We start from the raw sequence: 17,656 nt of genomic DNA, 5'->3' as shown, positions 1-17,656 counted from the left end.
ATACTGTATCCTACCACATGCTATGAGAGAGAGAGAGAGAGAGAGAGAGAGAGAGAGAGAGAGAACGCACATGTGAGGGTCAGCCCTCTCTTTCTCTTCTTTTCTCAGCATGCATATGGTATGATGCAACACTCCTGCTCTGGGAATACCTGGGGGGTCCCACTGCTTCATTAAGACCCCTCCCACACACTCTCTTTTACGCACACACAGACACCCACAAAGACACACATACTGACACTGACTGGCTGTACATCCAGGAGCCTGAGAGGCAAAGAGAGAGCAAGAATAAGAGGAGAGCGGGAAGTTGCATCTATTTTTCATGCAGCACCATCACCATCACCATCCCTCTTCTGCCTTAGCTTTTCCTCCACTTTACTTCTCAAGTCCTGGATGAGAGCTAAAGACTGTGTGGGACTCAGGCTCACAGAGGAGAATGAGTTCTGCGGAGGAGAGAGAGGACCATGATATGTACTGTGAGAAGGCGGTAGCCCTCATCATTGACCTCTGTCTGGACGACAGCCCACTGTTGCAGCCCAATACCTGCCAGGACTTCATCACACTGCTAGCCACCAACCAGAACCCAAACTCTGCAGGGTCAGGTATGCTCAAAAGCCCAACAAACAGCCTCCCTCCCTCCGGCCTTGACTTTTTGTTTGTGTTGTGTTGTGTTGTGAGTGACTGTATTAAACATGGCCACTGATATGTTTGTGTGTTGTGACTGATATGATGTGTTGAACATACTAACTGCTATGTTTTGGTTAGTGGTCCATTGCAGGTAATTTATCATTCCTTTCCGACAGGATATTCACCTGGGGGATACTCAGAGGTTGGCTTAGTTGGCTAATTGAGCTAAGGTACTTTGTTCGACTTAATTACTTCTATCTGCAATATGGCAGGAAAGTAAAGTTGAATCTGTCAGTTGCGAGGGTGATTTATTTAAAGAAAATGCACAGTTGTTGAAATCGAAAAGATATGTTCCTTGAAAGATAGTCTATTATCCTGGAATGAAAAAAAAAATATAAAATCTTTTTTGACAGATAATGTATTTCCCCAGGGAAATATATGACATGAAATTGAATTGTAGATGATGAAATATGTTTTTTCTATCATATAGTTTACTATGGGCTTGATGTCATACTGTTCCTTGATGGCAGATTAACTTTGATGACCCCTGTAACCCTTTCCTCTAGTCTGAATGGAAAAGTGGGCATCTCAGAATCAGATATGATGGAATAGCCGGAGAAATCTCTCTGCTGGTTTTCAATGCTGGAGCCTCTTGTGATTTATAAGTTAAGACAGAGTCATGTTAATGAGAGCATGCCATACAGCAAGACTCAGAATCTGATTGTCACTCCGAATTTAGTCACTGGCGAAATCACACGAACCACTCAGTGCCAACAGCGTCCAGCGTCCAGCACCGAACCATTTATTTATTTTATTTTATTTTACCTTTATTTAACCAGGTAGGCAAGTTGAGAACAAGTTCTCATTTACAATTGCGACCTTGCCAAGATAAAGCAAAGCAGTTCGACAGATACAACGACACAGAGTTACACATGGAGTAAAACAAACATAGAGTCAATAATACAGTATAAACAAGTCAATATACGATGTGAGCAAATTAGGTGAGAAGGGAGGTAAAGGCAAAAAAAGGCCATGGTGGCAAAGTAAATACAATATAGCAAGTAAAATACTGGAATGGTAGATTTGCAATGGAAGAATGTGCAAAGTAGAAATAAAAAATAATGGGGTGCAAAGGAGCAAAATAAATAAATAAATAAAAATTAAATACAGTTGGGAAAGAGGTAGTTGTTTGGGCTAAATTATAGGTGGGCTATGTACAGGTGCAGTAATCTGTGAGCTGCTCTGACAGTTGGTGCTTAAAGCTAGTGAGGGAGATAAGTGTTTCCAGTTTCAGAGATTTTGTAGTTCGTTCCAGTCATTGGCAGCAGAGAACTGGAAGGAGAGGCGGCCAAAGAAAGAATTGGTTTTGGGGGTGACTAGAGAGATATACCTGCTGGAGCGTGTGCTACAGGTGGGAGATGCTATGGTGACCAGCGAGCTGAGATAAGGGGGGGCTTTACCTAGCAGGGTCTTGTAGATGACATGGAGCCAGTGGGGTCACCAAATGCCACCACGTTACTAGTAAACAAACAGGAATCACTCTTGTCAGACAACGATTCCAAACCAAATCTGTTTTTCTCTATCAAATTTTCCTGTGTGTGTTTCTCAGACATGCGGGGGAGATCATCTGGATATCCTCTCTGTGCCATAATCCTGTATCCTTGTATCATAAAATAGGATGTTTCCCTGAACTAAGCTTAGGGTCACTTTTTCCCTACAACACACATATCCTATTCAACTCTAGGAAGCCTTTTATGACATGGGAAAACTGACTGACTAGCATTACCCCATTAGTCACCATGGGAGTTGCCTTGCCTTGCTTTTCCCTTTACACAATATTGGTGTAAATATATATATTCATATTGGTGTCCAGTTCCAAATGATGCCACAAACACACAGACATTCTCACTCTCTTTGCTCTCTCTGTCAGCTGTGGGCTCCGCAGTGCTGCTCTGTCTTAACCATGGGGTTTATGGGCAGGTAATTGAAGTGGCATTAGCTCACGCTGATAGTGCTCCAATTAAAGAGCTGTGCTGTGTCTGTGAAAGTGAGCGCCCGCAGCTCAGCCAGGAAGAGACCAGGGTGCACCAGTCCACAGGTAGTAATACCACATGAATAGAAGACTGCCGCTGCGTCCCCAAATGCCCCTGCAGAATGCTGTACACCGGCTGTCAAAATCCAAAGGTTACAGATTTGGAGTGGCAGTTGGGGATGTCAGAGTTGGATGTAGATGAACTAACTGCTTCAGTTTGTTCTGCCCCCCCCCCCCCCACACACACACACACACTCTGTTAGCATCTGTGAGGAGAGTCTACTTGGTAGTGTTAGGTTACCAAAAACCATTCAGCAATTTTATTTGACAATGGGGGAAAGTAGTATTAGCATAGGTAGTGTAGTACAAGTAGTGCTATGAAGCAGACTAACTCTGTACAATGTCACATCAAAAGGAAAGATGGCTGTGGTCCATGTGCTTGTTCATTTTCTATTTCTGCTGTGCGCCACATGCATGTTGAATGAGCAGAAGCTGTGAGGATTACAGGAATTATATCATGGCGTTGTCTGTCTCCTCTCACCCAAAGGTCACCATGATAACCCAGGCTGTTCTCTCTCTCTCTCTCTCTTTCTGATTACGTCTCCATCTCTCTCTGTCCTTGTTTTAAAAGTCTTCGATATAGAGCCAGTTTGGATGAATAGACTTTATACATCTTGGTGTAGATCAAATCCAATTCCCGCTAAAGCACGTCTTCTCAATAATTCAGATTGTTCAATAATGTGCTAATTAATTAATGGTAATGTGCTTTCCGGTATCTTATGAGGATCTGTATTATGTTCTATTGCATTAGCTGTTATAGCAGTGAAATTAGGTCATGGTGTGATCCAGCGTTAGGAGCATTAGTTCAATCACTTCCTGTCTCTGAGGAGGGAAAACCAAGAGCGGAGACCGAGGGCAATGGAGGAGAAAAGAGGCCTGGGTTTATATGAAAACTGTTATGGATGACGAGAAGGAACAAAAAACTAATCCTACAGAAGGTAGGAGGAGGGATAAACATCCGCCCTCTTATCAGAACATCTCTGCACCGCCACTGCTTTTCTTTAGTTTTCCCATTTTGGTTGTAAAACATGTCTGGAAACAGAAGATATCACAGATGACTGGAGTTTCACATCTAGAGGATGCTGTAGCTGCAGAGCTGTGCAGTGTGCTCCCTACCACTGCCACTGCCACTGCTGCTGCAATATGTTACCATGAATAAATAAAGCAGCTGGGCTGAGAGTACGATAGCAGAGAAAATAGCATTCATACAGCGTGTACGGGTCGTGGGAGACTGTTGTGGAGTAGTCTAGTCTCTGTAATGCATGGGGGATTATTAAAGTGAAGTTAGGCAGCAGGCCTATTGAGCCACATATAAATAATTCAGCTGACTGAGGCTCTGCTTGCAAGTCATGTCAATGGCATGGATTGTATGGCTCACACCTGGTTGGGCACCCTAAGCCGATAGTTAGCTACTTTTGTATTCCAGGTATGGATTTTGGAGGGGCTTTGGTTGAGGTGACACAAAAGCCCAGTGGGTAAAAGCCCACTTACAGAATGTGATTTTTTAAAAGCCTGTAGACTAAAGGATTGTGTGGAGTGTCAGTATAAATGCTTTACTATTAATGCTGAATTATAGCTGAGCACTGGGAGAAATGAGCTGGCAGCCAAGTGGATTGTTGTTTTGCTACCCAAAATGCTAGGCTTTGATATCATACCTTGTGTTGTGAATGTGATGATCAAGGAAAATGCTGAATGCTTACAGGAAGGGATAGGGATGTGTAATGACTTTATTGAGGAAAAATGTATTTACTATGCCTGTGATATGTGGTTGTCCCACTTAGCTATCTCAAGATGAAGGCACTAACTTGCTCTGGATAAGAGCATCTGCTAAATTACTAAAATTAAAAATCAGAAATGTAATGCTTACAGGGAAAGGGATGGGGATGTGTAATGCTGACAGAGAAAGGGATGCGGATGTGCAATGCTTACAGGAAGGGATGTGTAGTGCTGACAGGAAGGGATGTGTAATGCTGACAGGAAGGGATGCGGATGTGTAATGCTGACAGGAAGGGATGTGTAATGCTGACAGGAAGGGAGGTGTAATGCTGACAGGAAGGGATGTGTAATGCTGACAGGAAGGGATGTGTAATGCTGACAGGAAGGGATGTGTAATGCTGACAGGAAGGGATGCGGTTGTGTAATGCTGACAGGAAGGGATGTGTAATGCTTACAGGAAGGGATGTGTAGTGCTGACAGGAAGGGATGTGTAATGCTGACAGGAAGGGATGCGGATGTGTAATGCTGACAGGAAGGGATGTGTAATGCTGACAGGAAGGGATGTGTAATGCTGACAGGAAGGGATGTGTAATGCTGACAGGAAGGGATGTGTAATGCTGACAGGAAGGGATGTGTAATGCTGACAGGAAGGGATGCGGATGTGTAATGCTGACAGGAAGGGATGTGTAAAGCTGACAGGAAGGGATGTGTAATGCTGACAGGAAGGGATGTGTAATGCTGACAGGAAGGGATGTAGATGTGTAATGCTGACAGGAAGGGATGGGGATGTGTAATGCTCAGAGGAAGGGATGCGGATGTTTAATGCTTACAGGAAGGGATGTGTAATGCTGACAGGAAGGGATGGGGATGTGTAATGCTCAGAGGAAGGGATGCGGATGTGTAATGCTTACATGAAGGAATGTGTAATGCTGACAGGAAGGGATGGGGATGTGTAATGCTTACAGGAAGGGATGTGTAATGCTGACAGGAAGGGATGCGGATGTGTAATGCTGACAGGAAAGGATGTGTAATGCTGACAGGAAGGGATGTGTAATGCTGACAGGAAGGGATGTGTAATGCTGACAGGAAGGGATGGGGATGTGTAACGCTCAGAGGAAGGGATGGGGATGTGTAACGCTCAGAGGAAGGGATGGGGATGTGTAATGCTGACAGGAAGGGATGGGGATGTGTAACGCTCAGAGGAAGGGATGGGGATGTGTAATGCTCAGAGGAAGGGATGCGGATGTTTAATGCTTACAGGAAGGGATGTGTAATGCTGACAGGAAGGGATGGGGATGTGTAATGCTCAGAGGAAGGGATGCGGATGTGTAATACTTACATGAAGGAATGTGTAATGCTGACAGGAAGGGATGGGGATGTGTAATGCTTACAGGAAGGGATGTGTAATGCTGGCAGGAAGGGATGGGGATGTGTAATGCTCAGAGGAAGGGATGTGGATGTGTAATGCTTACAGGAAGGGATGTGTAATGCTTACAGGAAGGGATGGGGATGTGTAATGCTGACAGGAAGGGATGGGGATGTGTAATGCTCAGAGGAAGGGATGGGGTTGTGTAATGCTGACAGAAAGTGATGGGGATGTGTAATGCTCAGAGGAAGGGATGGGGATGGGTAATGTTGACAGGAAGGGATGGGGATGTGTAACGCTCAGAGGAAGGGATGGGGATGTGTAATGCTGACAGGAAGGGATGGGGATGTGTAACGCTCAGAGGAAGGGATGGGGATGTGTAACGCTCAGAGGAAGGGATGGGGATGTGTAATGCTGACAGGAAGGGATGGGGATGTGTAACGCTCAGAGGAAGGGATGGGGATGTGTTGTGCTGACAGAAAGTGATGGGGATGTGTAATGCTCAGAGGAAGGGATGGGGATGTGTAATGCTCAGAGGAAGGGATGGGGATGTGTAATGCTGACAGGAAGGGATGGGGATGTGTAATGTTGACAGGAAGGGATGGGGATGTGTAACGCTCAGAGGGAGGGATGGGGATGTGTAATGCTCAGAGGAAGGGATGGGGATGTGTAATGTTGACAGGAAGGGATGGGGATGTGTAATGCTCAGAGGAAGAGATGGGGATGTGTAATGCTCAGACGAAGGGATGGGGATGTGTAATGCTGACAGGAAGGGATGGGGATGTGTAACACTCAGAGGAAGGGATGGGGATGTGTAATGCTCAGAGGAAGGGATGTGGATGTGCCATGCTTACTTTAGCATCAAGATGAGGACTGTCATATGAGTATATCAGATATCAGATATGCCTATGCTCAGATATCCACACTGGCCAGGGAGTTCTGTGTCATTGTGAGTGCATTATGTCTCACAAACAGATCTGTAATGAGAATGAGACAACAGTGCTCAGTGCTCAGTATTCACCGGCGATGACCGCATTTTTTTTTTTACATTGCTCCAAATGTACAGGAAAATATTGTTGTAACGGTTCTCTTTAGTTGAAGGAGAGGCGGACCAAAATGCGGCGTGATGATGATTCATGTTTGTTTAATAAAGGAAAACTATACATGAATAAACTACAAAACAATGAAATGTGAAAACTCAAAACAGCCCTATCTGGTGCAAACCACAGAGACAGGAACATCAGGACACTAAGGACAATCACCCACGAAACACTCAAAGGTTCGAGCAAGGGTAGCATTCCAGAGGGACATCAGAGACTGTAACGTTCTTTGCTTCTTTGCTTCAAGGAAACATGTCTCACTGGAGAGACGCTATCCGAGGCGGTGCAGCCAACGGGTTTCTCCACGCATCGCGCTGACAGAAACATACATCTTTCTGGTAAGAAGAGGGGCGGGGGCGTATGCCTTATGGCTAACGAGACATGGTGTGATGAAAGAAACATACAGGAACTCAAATCCTTCTGTTCACCTGATTTAGAATTCCTCACAATCAAATGTAGACCGCATTATCTACCAAGAGAATTCTCTTCGATTATAATCACAGCCGTATATATCCCCCCCAAAGCAGACACATTGATGGCTCTGAACTAACTTTATTTAACTCTTTGCAAACTGGAAACCATTTATCCGGAGGCTGCATTCATTGTAGCTGGGGATTTTAACAAGGCTAATCTGAAAACAAGACTCCCTAAATTTTATCAGCATATCGATTGCGCAACCAGGGGTGGAAAGACCTTGGATCATTGTTACTCTAACTTCCGCGACGCATATAAGGCCCTGCCCCGCCCCCCTTTCGGAAAAGCTGACCACGACTCCATTTTGTTGATCCCTGCCTACAGACAGAAACTAAAACAAGAGGCTCCAACGCTGAGGTCTGTCCAACGCTGGTCCGACCAAGCTGACTCCACACTCCAAGACTGCTTCCATCACGTGGACTGGGATATGTTTCGTATTGCGTCAGATAACAATATTGACGAATACGCTGATTCGGTGTGCGAGTTCATTAGAATGTGCGTTGAAGATGTCGTTCCCATAGCAACGATTAAAACATTCCCTAACCAGAAACCGTGGATTGATGGCAGCATTCGCGTGAAACTGAAACCGCAAACCACTGCTTTTAATCAGGGCAAGGTATCTGGTAACATGACCGAATACAAACAGTGCAGCTACTCCCTCCGCAAGGCTATCAAACAAACTAAGCGTCAGTACAGAGACAAAGTAGAATCTCAATTCAACGGCTCAGACACAAGAGGCATGTGGCAGGGTCTACAGTCAATCACGGACTACAGGTAGAAATCCAGCCCAGTCACGGACCAGGATGTCTTGCTCCCAGGCAGACTAAATAACTTTTTTGCCTGCTTTGAGGACAATACAGTGCCACTGACACGGCCTGCAACGAAAACATGCGGTCTCTCCTTCACTGCAGCCGAGGTGAGTAAGACATTTAAACGTGTTAACCCTCGCAAGGCTGCAGGCCCAGACGGCATCCCCAGCCGCGCCCTCAGAGCATGCGCAGACCAGCTGGCCGGTGTGTTTACGGACATATTCAATCAATCCCTATACCAGTCTGCTGTTCCCACATGCTTCAAGAGGGCCACCATTGTTCCTGTTCCCAAGAAAGCTAAGGTAACTGAGCTAAACGACTACCGCCCCGTAGCACTCACTTCCGTCATCATGAAGTGCTTTGAGAGACTAGTCAAGGACCATATCACCTCCACCCTACCTGACACCCTAGACCCACTCCAATTTGCTTACTGAATTGGTCCACTCACACAGACAGCATCGTGAAGAAGGCGCAGCAGCGCCTCTTCAACCTCAGGAGGCTGAAGAAATTCGGCTTGTCACCAAAAGCACTCACAAACTTCTACAGATGCACAATCGAGAGCATCCTGGCGGGCTGTATCACCGCCTGGTACGGCAACTGCTCCGCCCTCAACCGGAAGGCTCTCCAGAGGGTAGTGAGGTCTGCACAACGCATCACCGGGGGCAAACTACCTGCCCTCCAGGACACCTACACCACCCGATGTTACAGGAAGGCCATAAAGATCATCAAGGACATCAACCACCCGAGCCACTGCCTGTTCACCCCGCTATCATCCAGAAGGCGAGGTCAGTACAGGTGCATCAAAGCTGGGACCGAGAGACTGAAAAACAGCTTCTATCTCAAGGCCATCAGACTGTTAAACAGCCACCACTAACATTGAGTGGCTGCTGCCAACACACTGACACTGACACTGACTCAAGTCCAGCCACTTTAATAATGGGAATTGATGGGAAATGATGTAAATATATCACTAACCACTTTAAACAATACTACCTTATATAATGTTACTTACCCTACATTATTTATCTCATATGCATACGTATATACTGTACTCTATATCATCGACTGCATCCTTATGTAATACATGTATCACTAGCCACTTTAACTATGCCACTTTGTTTACATACTCATCTCATCTGTATATACTGTACTCGATACCATCTACTGTATCTTGCCTATGCTGCTCTGTACCATCACTCATTCATATATCCTTATGTACATATTCTTTATCCCCTTACACTGTGTATAAGACAGTAGTTTGGAATTGTTAGTTAGATTACTTGTTGGTTATTACTGCATTGTCGGAACTAGAAGCACAAGCATTTCGCTACACTCGCATTAACATCTGCTAACCATGTGTATGTGACAAATAACATTTGATTTGATTTGATTTGTAGAATATGGCTGCCTAAATATGGTTCCCAATCAGAGACAACGATAAACACCTGCCTCTAATTGAGAACCACTTCAGACAGCCATAGACTTAACTAGAACACCCCACTAAGCTACAATCCCAATACCAACACACCACATACAAAAACCCATGCACACCCTGGCCTGACCAAATAAATGAAGATAAACACAAAATACTTCGACCAGGGCGTGACAATTGTGCTTGCTTTGTTTTTATTTTTATTAGATTTTTTACACCATTTAGGACCTGAGGCTATCTTTGGGAAGAAAGCAAAAGGACAATTGAAGAAAAGCCTGAGACCAGCCGGTCGGTCTCAGAGGTAAATTGAATAATAAGCCTTTCTGGTGGAAGGCGAAGGAGGGATGGAGCGACGAGAGCGAGAGGAAGCGAAGAAAGAGGGGGAAAGACTAGGGAAGGGACAGAAGATGAGAGGAAGGGGGTGTGTGGGGCAGGGTGGAGGAGGTACAACCAAATTGACTGATACCAGAAATCTAATTTTCGGCCTAGGGCTGCATGGCAAATGGTTCTCTGACATTTTATCCTTTATTGTGTTAAATTTCTCTTCTGCTAAGCTGCAGCAGATGGAGGTTAACATGGCTCATAGACATTGTCGAGTCTGTGGAGGAGATGGGGATTCTGACACTTTTATTGCCTCTCAAAAGCCAGCCAGCTCAATAAGAGAGAGAAAATATTTCCCAGAGTGTTTTCATCAACTGCTAAGTGTGTGGGGAAACGAACGGTTTAGGTTTTGCACTCATGTATGTTATACGAGAGTTACATTGTTATAATGAGGAGGGTTGTTGTAACTTTAAAATCTATTGTACAAATCTATATTTGTACATATATAAAACTTAAGTAGCCTAGTGTTGAAAGGATTCCTGTTGTTGACATTTGAAATTGGTTGTAAATATCCTGATTTTAAATACTGTGGAATCAATATGACATTTACTGTGGTTTCCTAGCTAATCGTGTTATTCGTTTCCCTGAAAAATGCAATGCTCGACAATGGAGATACCCTTCCACACAGAACTTACTAGATTTCAACTGAACATATTCCTATCAACTGACTTATTTCCTATCTATGACCATGTGCTACTGGCCAATTAGGGCTGTATTGCTGTGGGGGTGGGGATGACTTGGTAACCAAAGCATACATTCTAATGAAGCCTGGATATTCTACTAGAAACTGACACATGTATACTGCATCATGTTCATATTCATTAATGCACACAGTAGAAAAAATAAACAGCAACCTAATGAATACGACCCAGAGGCCTCTAATAGACACATTTCCTAGAGCCTGCTCAGCAGCGAACATGGCTCACAGATACATTAACACGATCAATATGAGCCTTGAACCTCGGGTCAACACATGTCATGATATAACACAATCTCGCACTCAATACAAGCAAATACGTATATTATTGAACATAAATGTGACATATTAGGTAACTTCCCTTAGTCTCTCCCAAGGTGACCCTCAATGATGTGTGTATAATGATCCCGAAGGGAAGCATGTGTTGTATTCCCAGTAGTCATGCAACAGCCTTGTCAGTGGTTATATTATTGGAAATCGTAGAGAGGAGGGGAAACGGAAGGGGATGGGGGAAAGTCCAACCCACTGACTAAAATAATGAAATTAAAGACAGTAAAAAATCAAGAGCAGTGGAAACTGAGGAGTCATGGTTGGAGAAATGAAAGTCATCTTCTATGGAGGGATTTCAGTGCCAACAGAAATTGTATTTGAATTCCATCATTTTGAAAATGCACACATTTTTTCATTGAATTCATAAATTGAACTTGTATTTCATGATTTCAAACTGAATTGAATGAATATTGCATTCATTTTAAAATGCTATTTATATTTAATTTAATATTTAAATTCAATATTTACTATATATTCCGTTTCAATATGTTAGACATTGCATTATCTGTGTATCAAGTTTACAAACTATAATTTTGTAACGAGTGCGCTGAGAGTCGGGAAGCAAGTTCAGGGAGTGAGTGTTTTAATATATAAAAGAAACAATGAACATGAAACACAAACAACGCACCGACATTGTCACATGGAATGACGCTGGAGAGACGAAGCAGGTACGGGGAGTCAAACATTTAATAAAGAACGGACATGGAACGAGACAGGAACAGCGTCAGCAAACTAATAATACAGACAAAAAACAATCAATGCAGAAGCGGGGAAACAGAGCTGGGGAGTGTCATGAGGCGCAGGTGCGCGAGACGATGGTGACAGGTGTGCGGGATAATCAGCTGCCTGATGACCTAGAGGCCGGAGAGGGAGTATACGTGACAAATTTCTATTTTCTATAAATGTCATATATTCAACTTCAGATTCCGTTTTCAAATTCAGTTCTCTAAATTCAGATTCAAAACCAGAGACAACATCCTTACCAGCAAGGCAGAGCCGCATTTGCCCCAGTAGATTGGAATCTGGTGTGGCACCACCACACCACTTTCAAAGCAGAAGCATCGAATGCGTTTGCCAGACATATTCAATATTCATATTCATTTGCCAGACATATTCACATATTCATATGTTTTGTAAAGGAAAAGAAAGCAGGCGTTTCTTATTTGACACGTTGACATACCTTCCCCAATTTCAGCCCATTTGCGTTTGTTTTGTTTTGTGAATACAACCCTGTCCCTGGGATTTCAAGCGGTAAACCCCACACTCACTGTGGTGGGTTAATTTGTCAGTCACAGTGCTATAATAGCTACAGCCTACAGAGCCTCATCAACCCTGCCTTTCAACAACTACGTTTGGTTGCACAAGCACCTCATTGTTTGACTTGGTTTCTTTCTTTGCTCACGCTCCTCTCCTGCCTACCTGGTTTCCTGCCTCATGAGAGAGAAAACACAAATTTAATGGAAAACAAGGTATGTCAGTAAAAGCAGTTAATAAAAGCAATTTAGTCGTCCTCTAGAACTAGCTAGAATGATCCAATCTATAGCTAGCTAACAAAACTACTAATGTTAGCTTTAGTAGCCTAGCTAGATAGCTAACATTAACTAGCTAGTTTGATGCGAACATGCGGCAGGCAGCTAACGTTAATAATTTAGACTCACTGAATAAATGCGTTTGTCACAGGATATAGAAAATTAAACAATCTGTTGCTGCTACCCAAGGCCAAGGGGTACTGAAGTTCCTGAATGGTTAGTCAGCCAGTTTGTTAGTCCAGTAATGTTGGCATATTATTTTATTTCAACTGCAAGTCTTAAAAGTAAAAAAAAAACAGCCATTATGGCATCAGTCTTTTTTAACTAGCTAGTTCATTGTGACACCTACTGATATACAGTGCCTTCAGAATGTATTCTTACCCCTTGACTTATTCAACATTTTGTTGTGTTATAGCCTGAATTCAAAATGGTTTAAATATATATATTTTTTTGTCACCCATCTACACATAATACCCCATAATCGCATAATGAAAACATGTTTTAAATGTTTTTCATAAATTTCTTGAAAATTAAATAGAGAAATATCACATTTACATAAGTATTCACATCCTTAAGTCAATACTTGAAAATACAGTATGGATTTTACAGGCAATCTGCTCCTACAGTGAGCGCCAGGAAACCAACCTCTGGTGGGCCAGGTGAACAACAGTGCTTTTATGACTTAGACATTAAAACTTTGTTACAAAGTCTACTATGTATAGTGTTAAATGTAATAATTAATAATTGCAGGAGCGCACTGTAATCAGATGAACAAATAATAGGTTTCACGCCATAAATTCAAATACTTTTTTACATTGAAACCTGTCCGTCTTTTTGATTTTTCAAAGTCCACAGCTTAACATTGTGTATAGAGTGAAATTAATATTTAAAGACATTGTGACCATTCTCTGCATAACGTTCAGCCCTGCTATAGTAGTTCACTAAACTACAGAGTATGTTGTCCATTGAAGTCGTTGTCTCTGGCTCTTTTGCCATAGCACTTTTGAACTTTGGGTGCCACCTCTGCATTAAAGAATGGTAGAAGAGAACAGATAGAATCAAACGCTCTCTGTGTTAAACAGGTTTCTGGCAGTTTCTGAAGCCAATGTGGCATGTTGAATTTATTTTCTTCCTATGAATTTGGCTCAAGAGTTTGAACTGTTTGGGCTATAAGCTATTATAGCTATTACCCCTTTCCTGAAAGCCAAGACTCTCTGGGACGTGGTCGTGACCCCCTCTATGGTATATATCCTGTGAGCATCATGGAGGGGAATAGAAGGCACAACCATGTTCCAGAGAGTCATAGCTTTCAGGAAGGAGCAAATAGTTTATAGCCCAAACAGTTCAAACACTAGAGACAAATTCATAGGAAGAAAATACTGTTTAAGACGGAGAGCCTTTGATTCTATCGGTTCTCTTCTACCATTCCTTGCTGGCAAAGCACCAGGATGTTGTCTCTGGTTTTGAATCGGAATTTAGAGAACTGAATTAGAAAACTGAATCTGAATACACAGACAATGAATGCAATATCTACCATATTGTCACGAACCTCGCCGAAGATGGTGCCTCTTCCTGTTCGGGCGGTGCTCGGCGGTCGTCGTCGCCGGCCTATTAGCTGCCATCGATTCCCTTTCCGTTCGTTTTTGGTTATTGGGTAATACACCTGTTTTGTGTTAGGGTTGGTTTGTAGGCTATTTAAGGGCACTAGGCCCGCTGGGTATTTGTGCGGGCTTGTTTCTTGTTACTCTGTTGGATGGTGTTATTTGTTAGTGTCTTTATTCTCCGGACTATTTTTGGTCGTTGTGGATCGGTTCTCTAAGTCCTGCGGTCTCCTCCCATTGCCTGGTCTCCCTACGGCCCTACAGACTGCAGAGGCTCTATTTACCCACGTCTTCCGGCACTATGGCGTTCCAGAGGATATCGTCTCCGATCGGGGTCCCCAGTTCACGTCCCGGGTTTGGAAGGCGTTTATGGAGCGTCTGGGGATCTCGGTCAGCCTTACCTCTGGTTATCACCCCGAAAGTAATGGGCAGGTGGAGAGAGTAAACCAGGAAGTGGGTAGGTTTCTGAGGTCGTATTGCCAGGACCGGCCAGGAGAATGGGCGAGATACGTCCCGTGGGCAGAGTTGGCCCAGAACTCACTTCGGCATTCATCCACGAATATGTCGCCATTCGAATGCGTACTGGGCTACCAGCCGGTCCTGGCTCCGTGGCATCAGAGTCAGACCGAAGCTCCTGCGGTGGAGGAGTGGGTACAGTGCTCTAGAGAGACCTGGCGGGCAGTCCAGGATTCTCTCAGGCAGGCCAGTGAACGGCAGAAGAGAGACGCTGACCGCCACCGCAGTGAGGCCCCGGTGTTCGCACCAGGGGACAGGGTCTGGCTCTCGACCCGAAACCTGCCCCTCCGCCTGCCCTGCCGGAAGCTGGGGCCGCAGTGTGTGGGGCCATTTAAAGTCCTGAGGAGGATAAACGAGGTGTGTTATAGATTGCAACTTCCCTCTTATTATCGCATTAACCCCTCGTTTCATGTGTCTCTCCTCAGGCCGGTGGTAGCTGGTCCCCTACAAGACAGTGAGGTACCGGAGGTCCCTCCACCCCCTCTGGACATCGAGGGGTCCCCGGCGTACACAGTACGAGCTATTCTGGACTCGAGAAGCCGGGTGAGGGGCCTGCAGTACCTCGTGGACTGGGAGGGGTACGGTCCGGAGGAGAGGTGCTGGGTACCGGGGAGGGACATTTTAGATCCTTCCCTCTTGAGGGATTTCCACCGCCTCCACCCGGATCGCCCCGCGCCTCATCCTCCGGGTCGTCCTCGAGGCCGGGGTCGGCGCGTCAGGGGGGTAGGGTACTGTCACGAACCTCGCCGAAGATGGTGCCTCTTCCTGTTCGGGCGGTGCTCGGCGGTCGTCGTCTCCGGCCTATTAGCTGCCATCGATTCCCTTTCCGTTTGTTTTTGGTTATTGGGTAATTGGGTACACCTGTTTTGTGTTAGGGTTTGTTTGTAGGCTATTTAAGGGCACTAGGCCCGCTGGGTATTTGTGCGGGCTTGTTTCTTGTTACTCTGTTGGATGGTGTTATTTGTTCGTGTCTTTATTCTCCGGACTATTTTTGTCCTGTTGTTTGGACTGGTAACTTGTATATGCCCTGTGTGTTGGCGTGACCGTTTTTGTTGCGCCGGTGAATAAATTTGACAAATGACTGAACCCTGCTCTCTGAGCCTGATTCCACCCACCACTCCTAGTTTATCGTAACACATATTGAAACTGAATATATACATACTGAATATAAAACTGAATGCAATATTCATTACATTCAATTTCAAATAATGAAAGACAAGGTCAATTTATGAATTCAATTAATACAAAATATGAAATTCAAATTCAAATGTCCTAATGCAAATTCAAAATGATGGAATTCACTGTTGACACTGAAATCTCTCCATAATTTCCCCTGTGGTAGTTGATGCCCTCCAAATACAGTACTGTATCTTTGCACCACCTTCCATCTCTGCGGGAAAGATTTGGTTTATAACACAGACCACGCTGCTCGGAAACAAAGATCACAGCAACAATGCGGGTTCTCTGGGTACCAATTCAAAGACACTTCCTCCTCTCATCCGATCAATCAGTATTCTGTGGACATGCTTTGTCTGTAATCTGTGTGCTGAGCCTGAGTGAGCCACCTCCTTTCCATCCCACTCCCTCTTTGTGTTACATGAACTCTCTTTATAGTCCACTTGGCTGCATGGGAGAATGGATGGGGGTTTAACCTTTACTGCAGTGGATGAGCCCCTTAAGCAGTGAGGCTGTGAGAAACCAGGATTTTCTTAATGAGGTGTGTTGTGTCAGTGTAGGTCTGGCTACTGAGACACTGGAGATCCATAATTACGTTCAATCATGGCAGTCATTGGCACTGCTCAACTCAGATGAATAAATCAAGCCCTTTATTTCCACTTTCTATTTAGGTTCCATCTATGACTAAACTTGGGTTACTGGCAGTAAATTCACTAGATATCTCGCTGAGCCTAAGGGAGTGAGTGTAATGACTTGTACCTGGCCTAACAATGAGCTACAGTACAAGACACATTAAACATAGGTCCTCCAAAGGATCCTTATTCTGCTTATTTCAGCCATTATCATTAAACACCAAGCCCTGAGGTTATTGCAATCAGAAGTTGCCTTTTCTTAAAGTAGATTTCTGTTAACCCCTGTGTAGCCTTCTCAGGCCGAAGGCCAAGTGACACAGATTGCCAATTAAAATCCCATAGTTGTATTTTCTTCCACATTCTACTATCAGCCATCTGGATCGACCCAGCATAAAAGCCTGGGACATGTAAACGAGTATATGCATAATTACACATTGATTTACATCAAAATAAGCCTTCTCGTCCAAGATCCCCGCCGGGAGGTACATCAGGTTGAAACTACAGCTCAGCACGAGCCACGACCTTCATCTGCCAGATAGCTAGATACTCGGCTTCTCTCTCTGTGAGACTGGCTTTAGGTGCAATGCATCACTTTTTCACTCTGGCAGGCAGATATTAGTCACTTCACAGCTGCAATCATGTCTCACCTCGAGATCTGTGTGAGATTTAGGCTCAGGCTCGAGGTGAGAAACTAACAGTCGCAGCTGGGAAGAACATAGTGAAGCATAAGGTGAATACCTTTTTTCTTCTTCGTTAGAGTATAGGCAAACTTAATCAAACAGTGTTTCATTACACTAATACACCTTTATAGTGAAAATGGCCAAATACATTAACTGTCAACTGTCAAGTGTTTCCAGATTTCTATGAAATATGACCTATAATTAATTACAATATGAGTGAAATGTTTTTCCTTCCAAAAAATGGTAATTAAGTATGTTAAAAAGCAGCTTTTCTAGATGGCGGGATTCACCAATTTCTCTTTTTGGGCGGGTCAATTGTTTAAAGATGAACATATTACCAAAATTCTGTACCTTTTTTAAAGTTTGCCCTTTCCTATTCTCATAGTTTTTTTCTCCAAACAACTGAACAGGAAGGTCTCCTCATTTCTGTGGAACTGTAAATCCTTATGCAGACCATATTCAGAAGGTGGGCTTACTCTACCTGACTTCCAGGTGTATTAC

The 17,656-nt window shown here is 44.1% G+C and overlaps 1 protein-coding gene across 1 annotated transcript in view; it reads left to right on the top strand.

Moving 5' to 3' along the window:
• Positions 1–196: 196 nt before the first annotated feature.
• The window catches only part of LOC109872270 (synaptotagmin-6-like), a 47,199-nt gene continuing 29,739 nt past the window's right edge, over positions 197–17,656 (top strand). The window contains exon 1 of the mRNA XM_020463485.2: positions 197–599. Coding sequence (XP_020319074.1) covers positions 434–599 — 166 coding nt within the window. The 5' untranslated portion in view covers positions 197–433. The remainder of the gene's footprint in view (positions 600–17,656) is intronic.

Source organism: Oncorhynchus kisutch, linkage group LG1, assembly GCF_002021735.2.
Source record: "Oncorhynchus kisutch isolate 150728-3 linkage group LG1, Okis_V2, whole genome shotgun sequence".
NCBI classification, from domain to species: Eukaryota; Metazoa; Chordata; class Actinopteri; order Salmoniformes; family Salmonidae; genus Oncorhynchus; species Oncorhynchus kisutch.
This window is presented reverse-complemented; position numbering and strand designations above follow the sequence as displayed.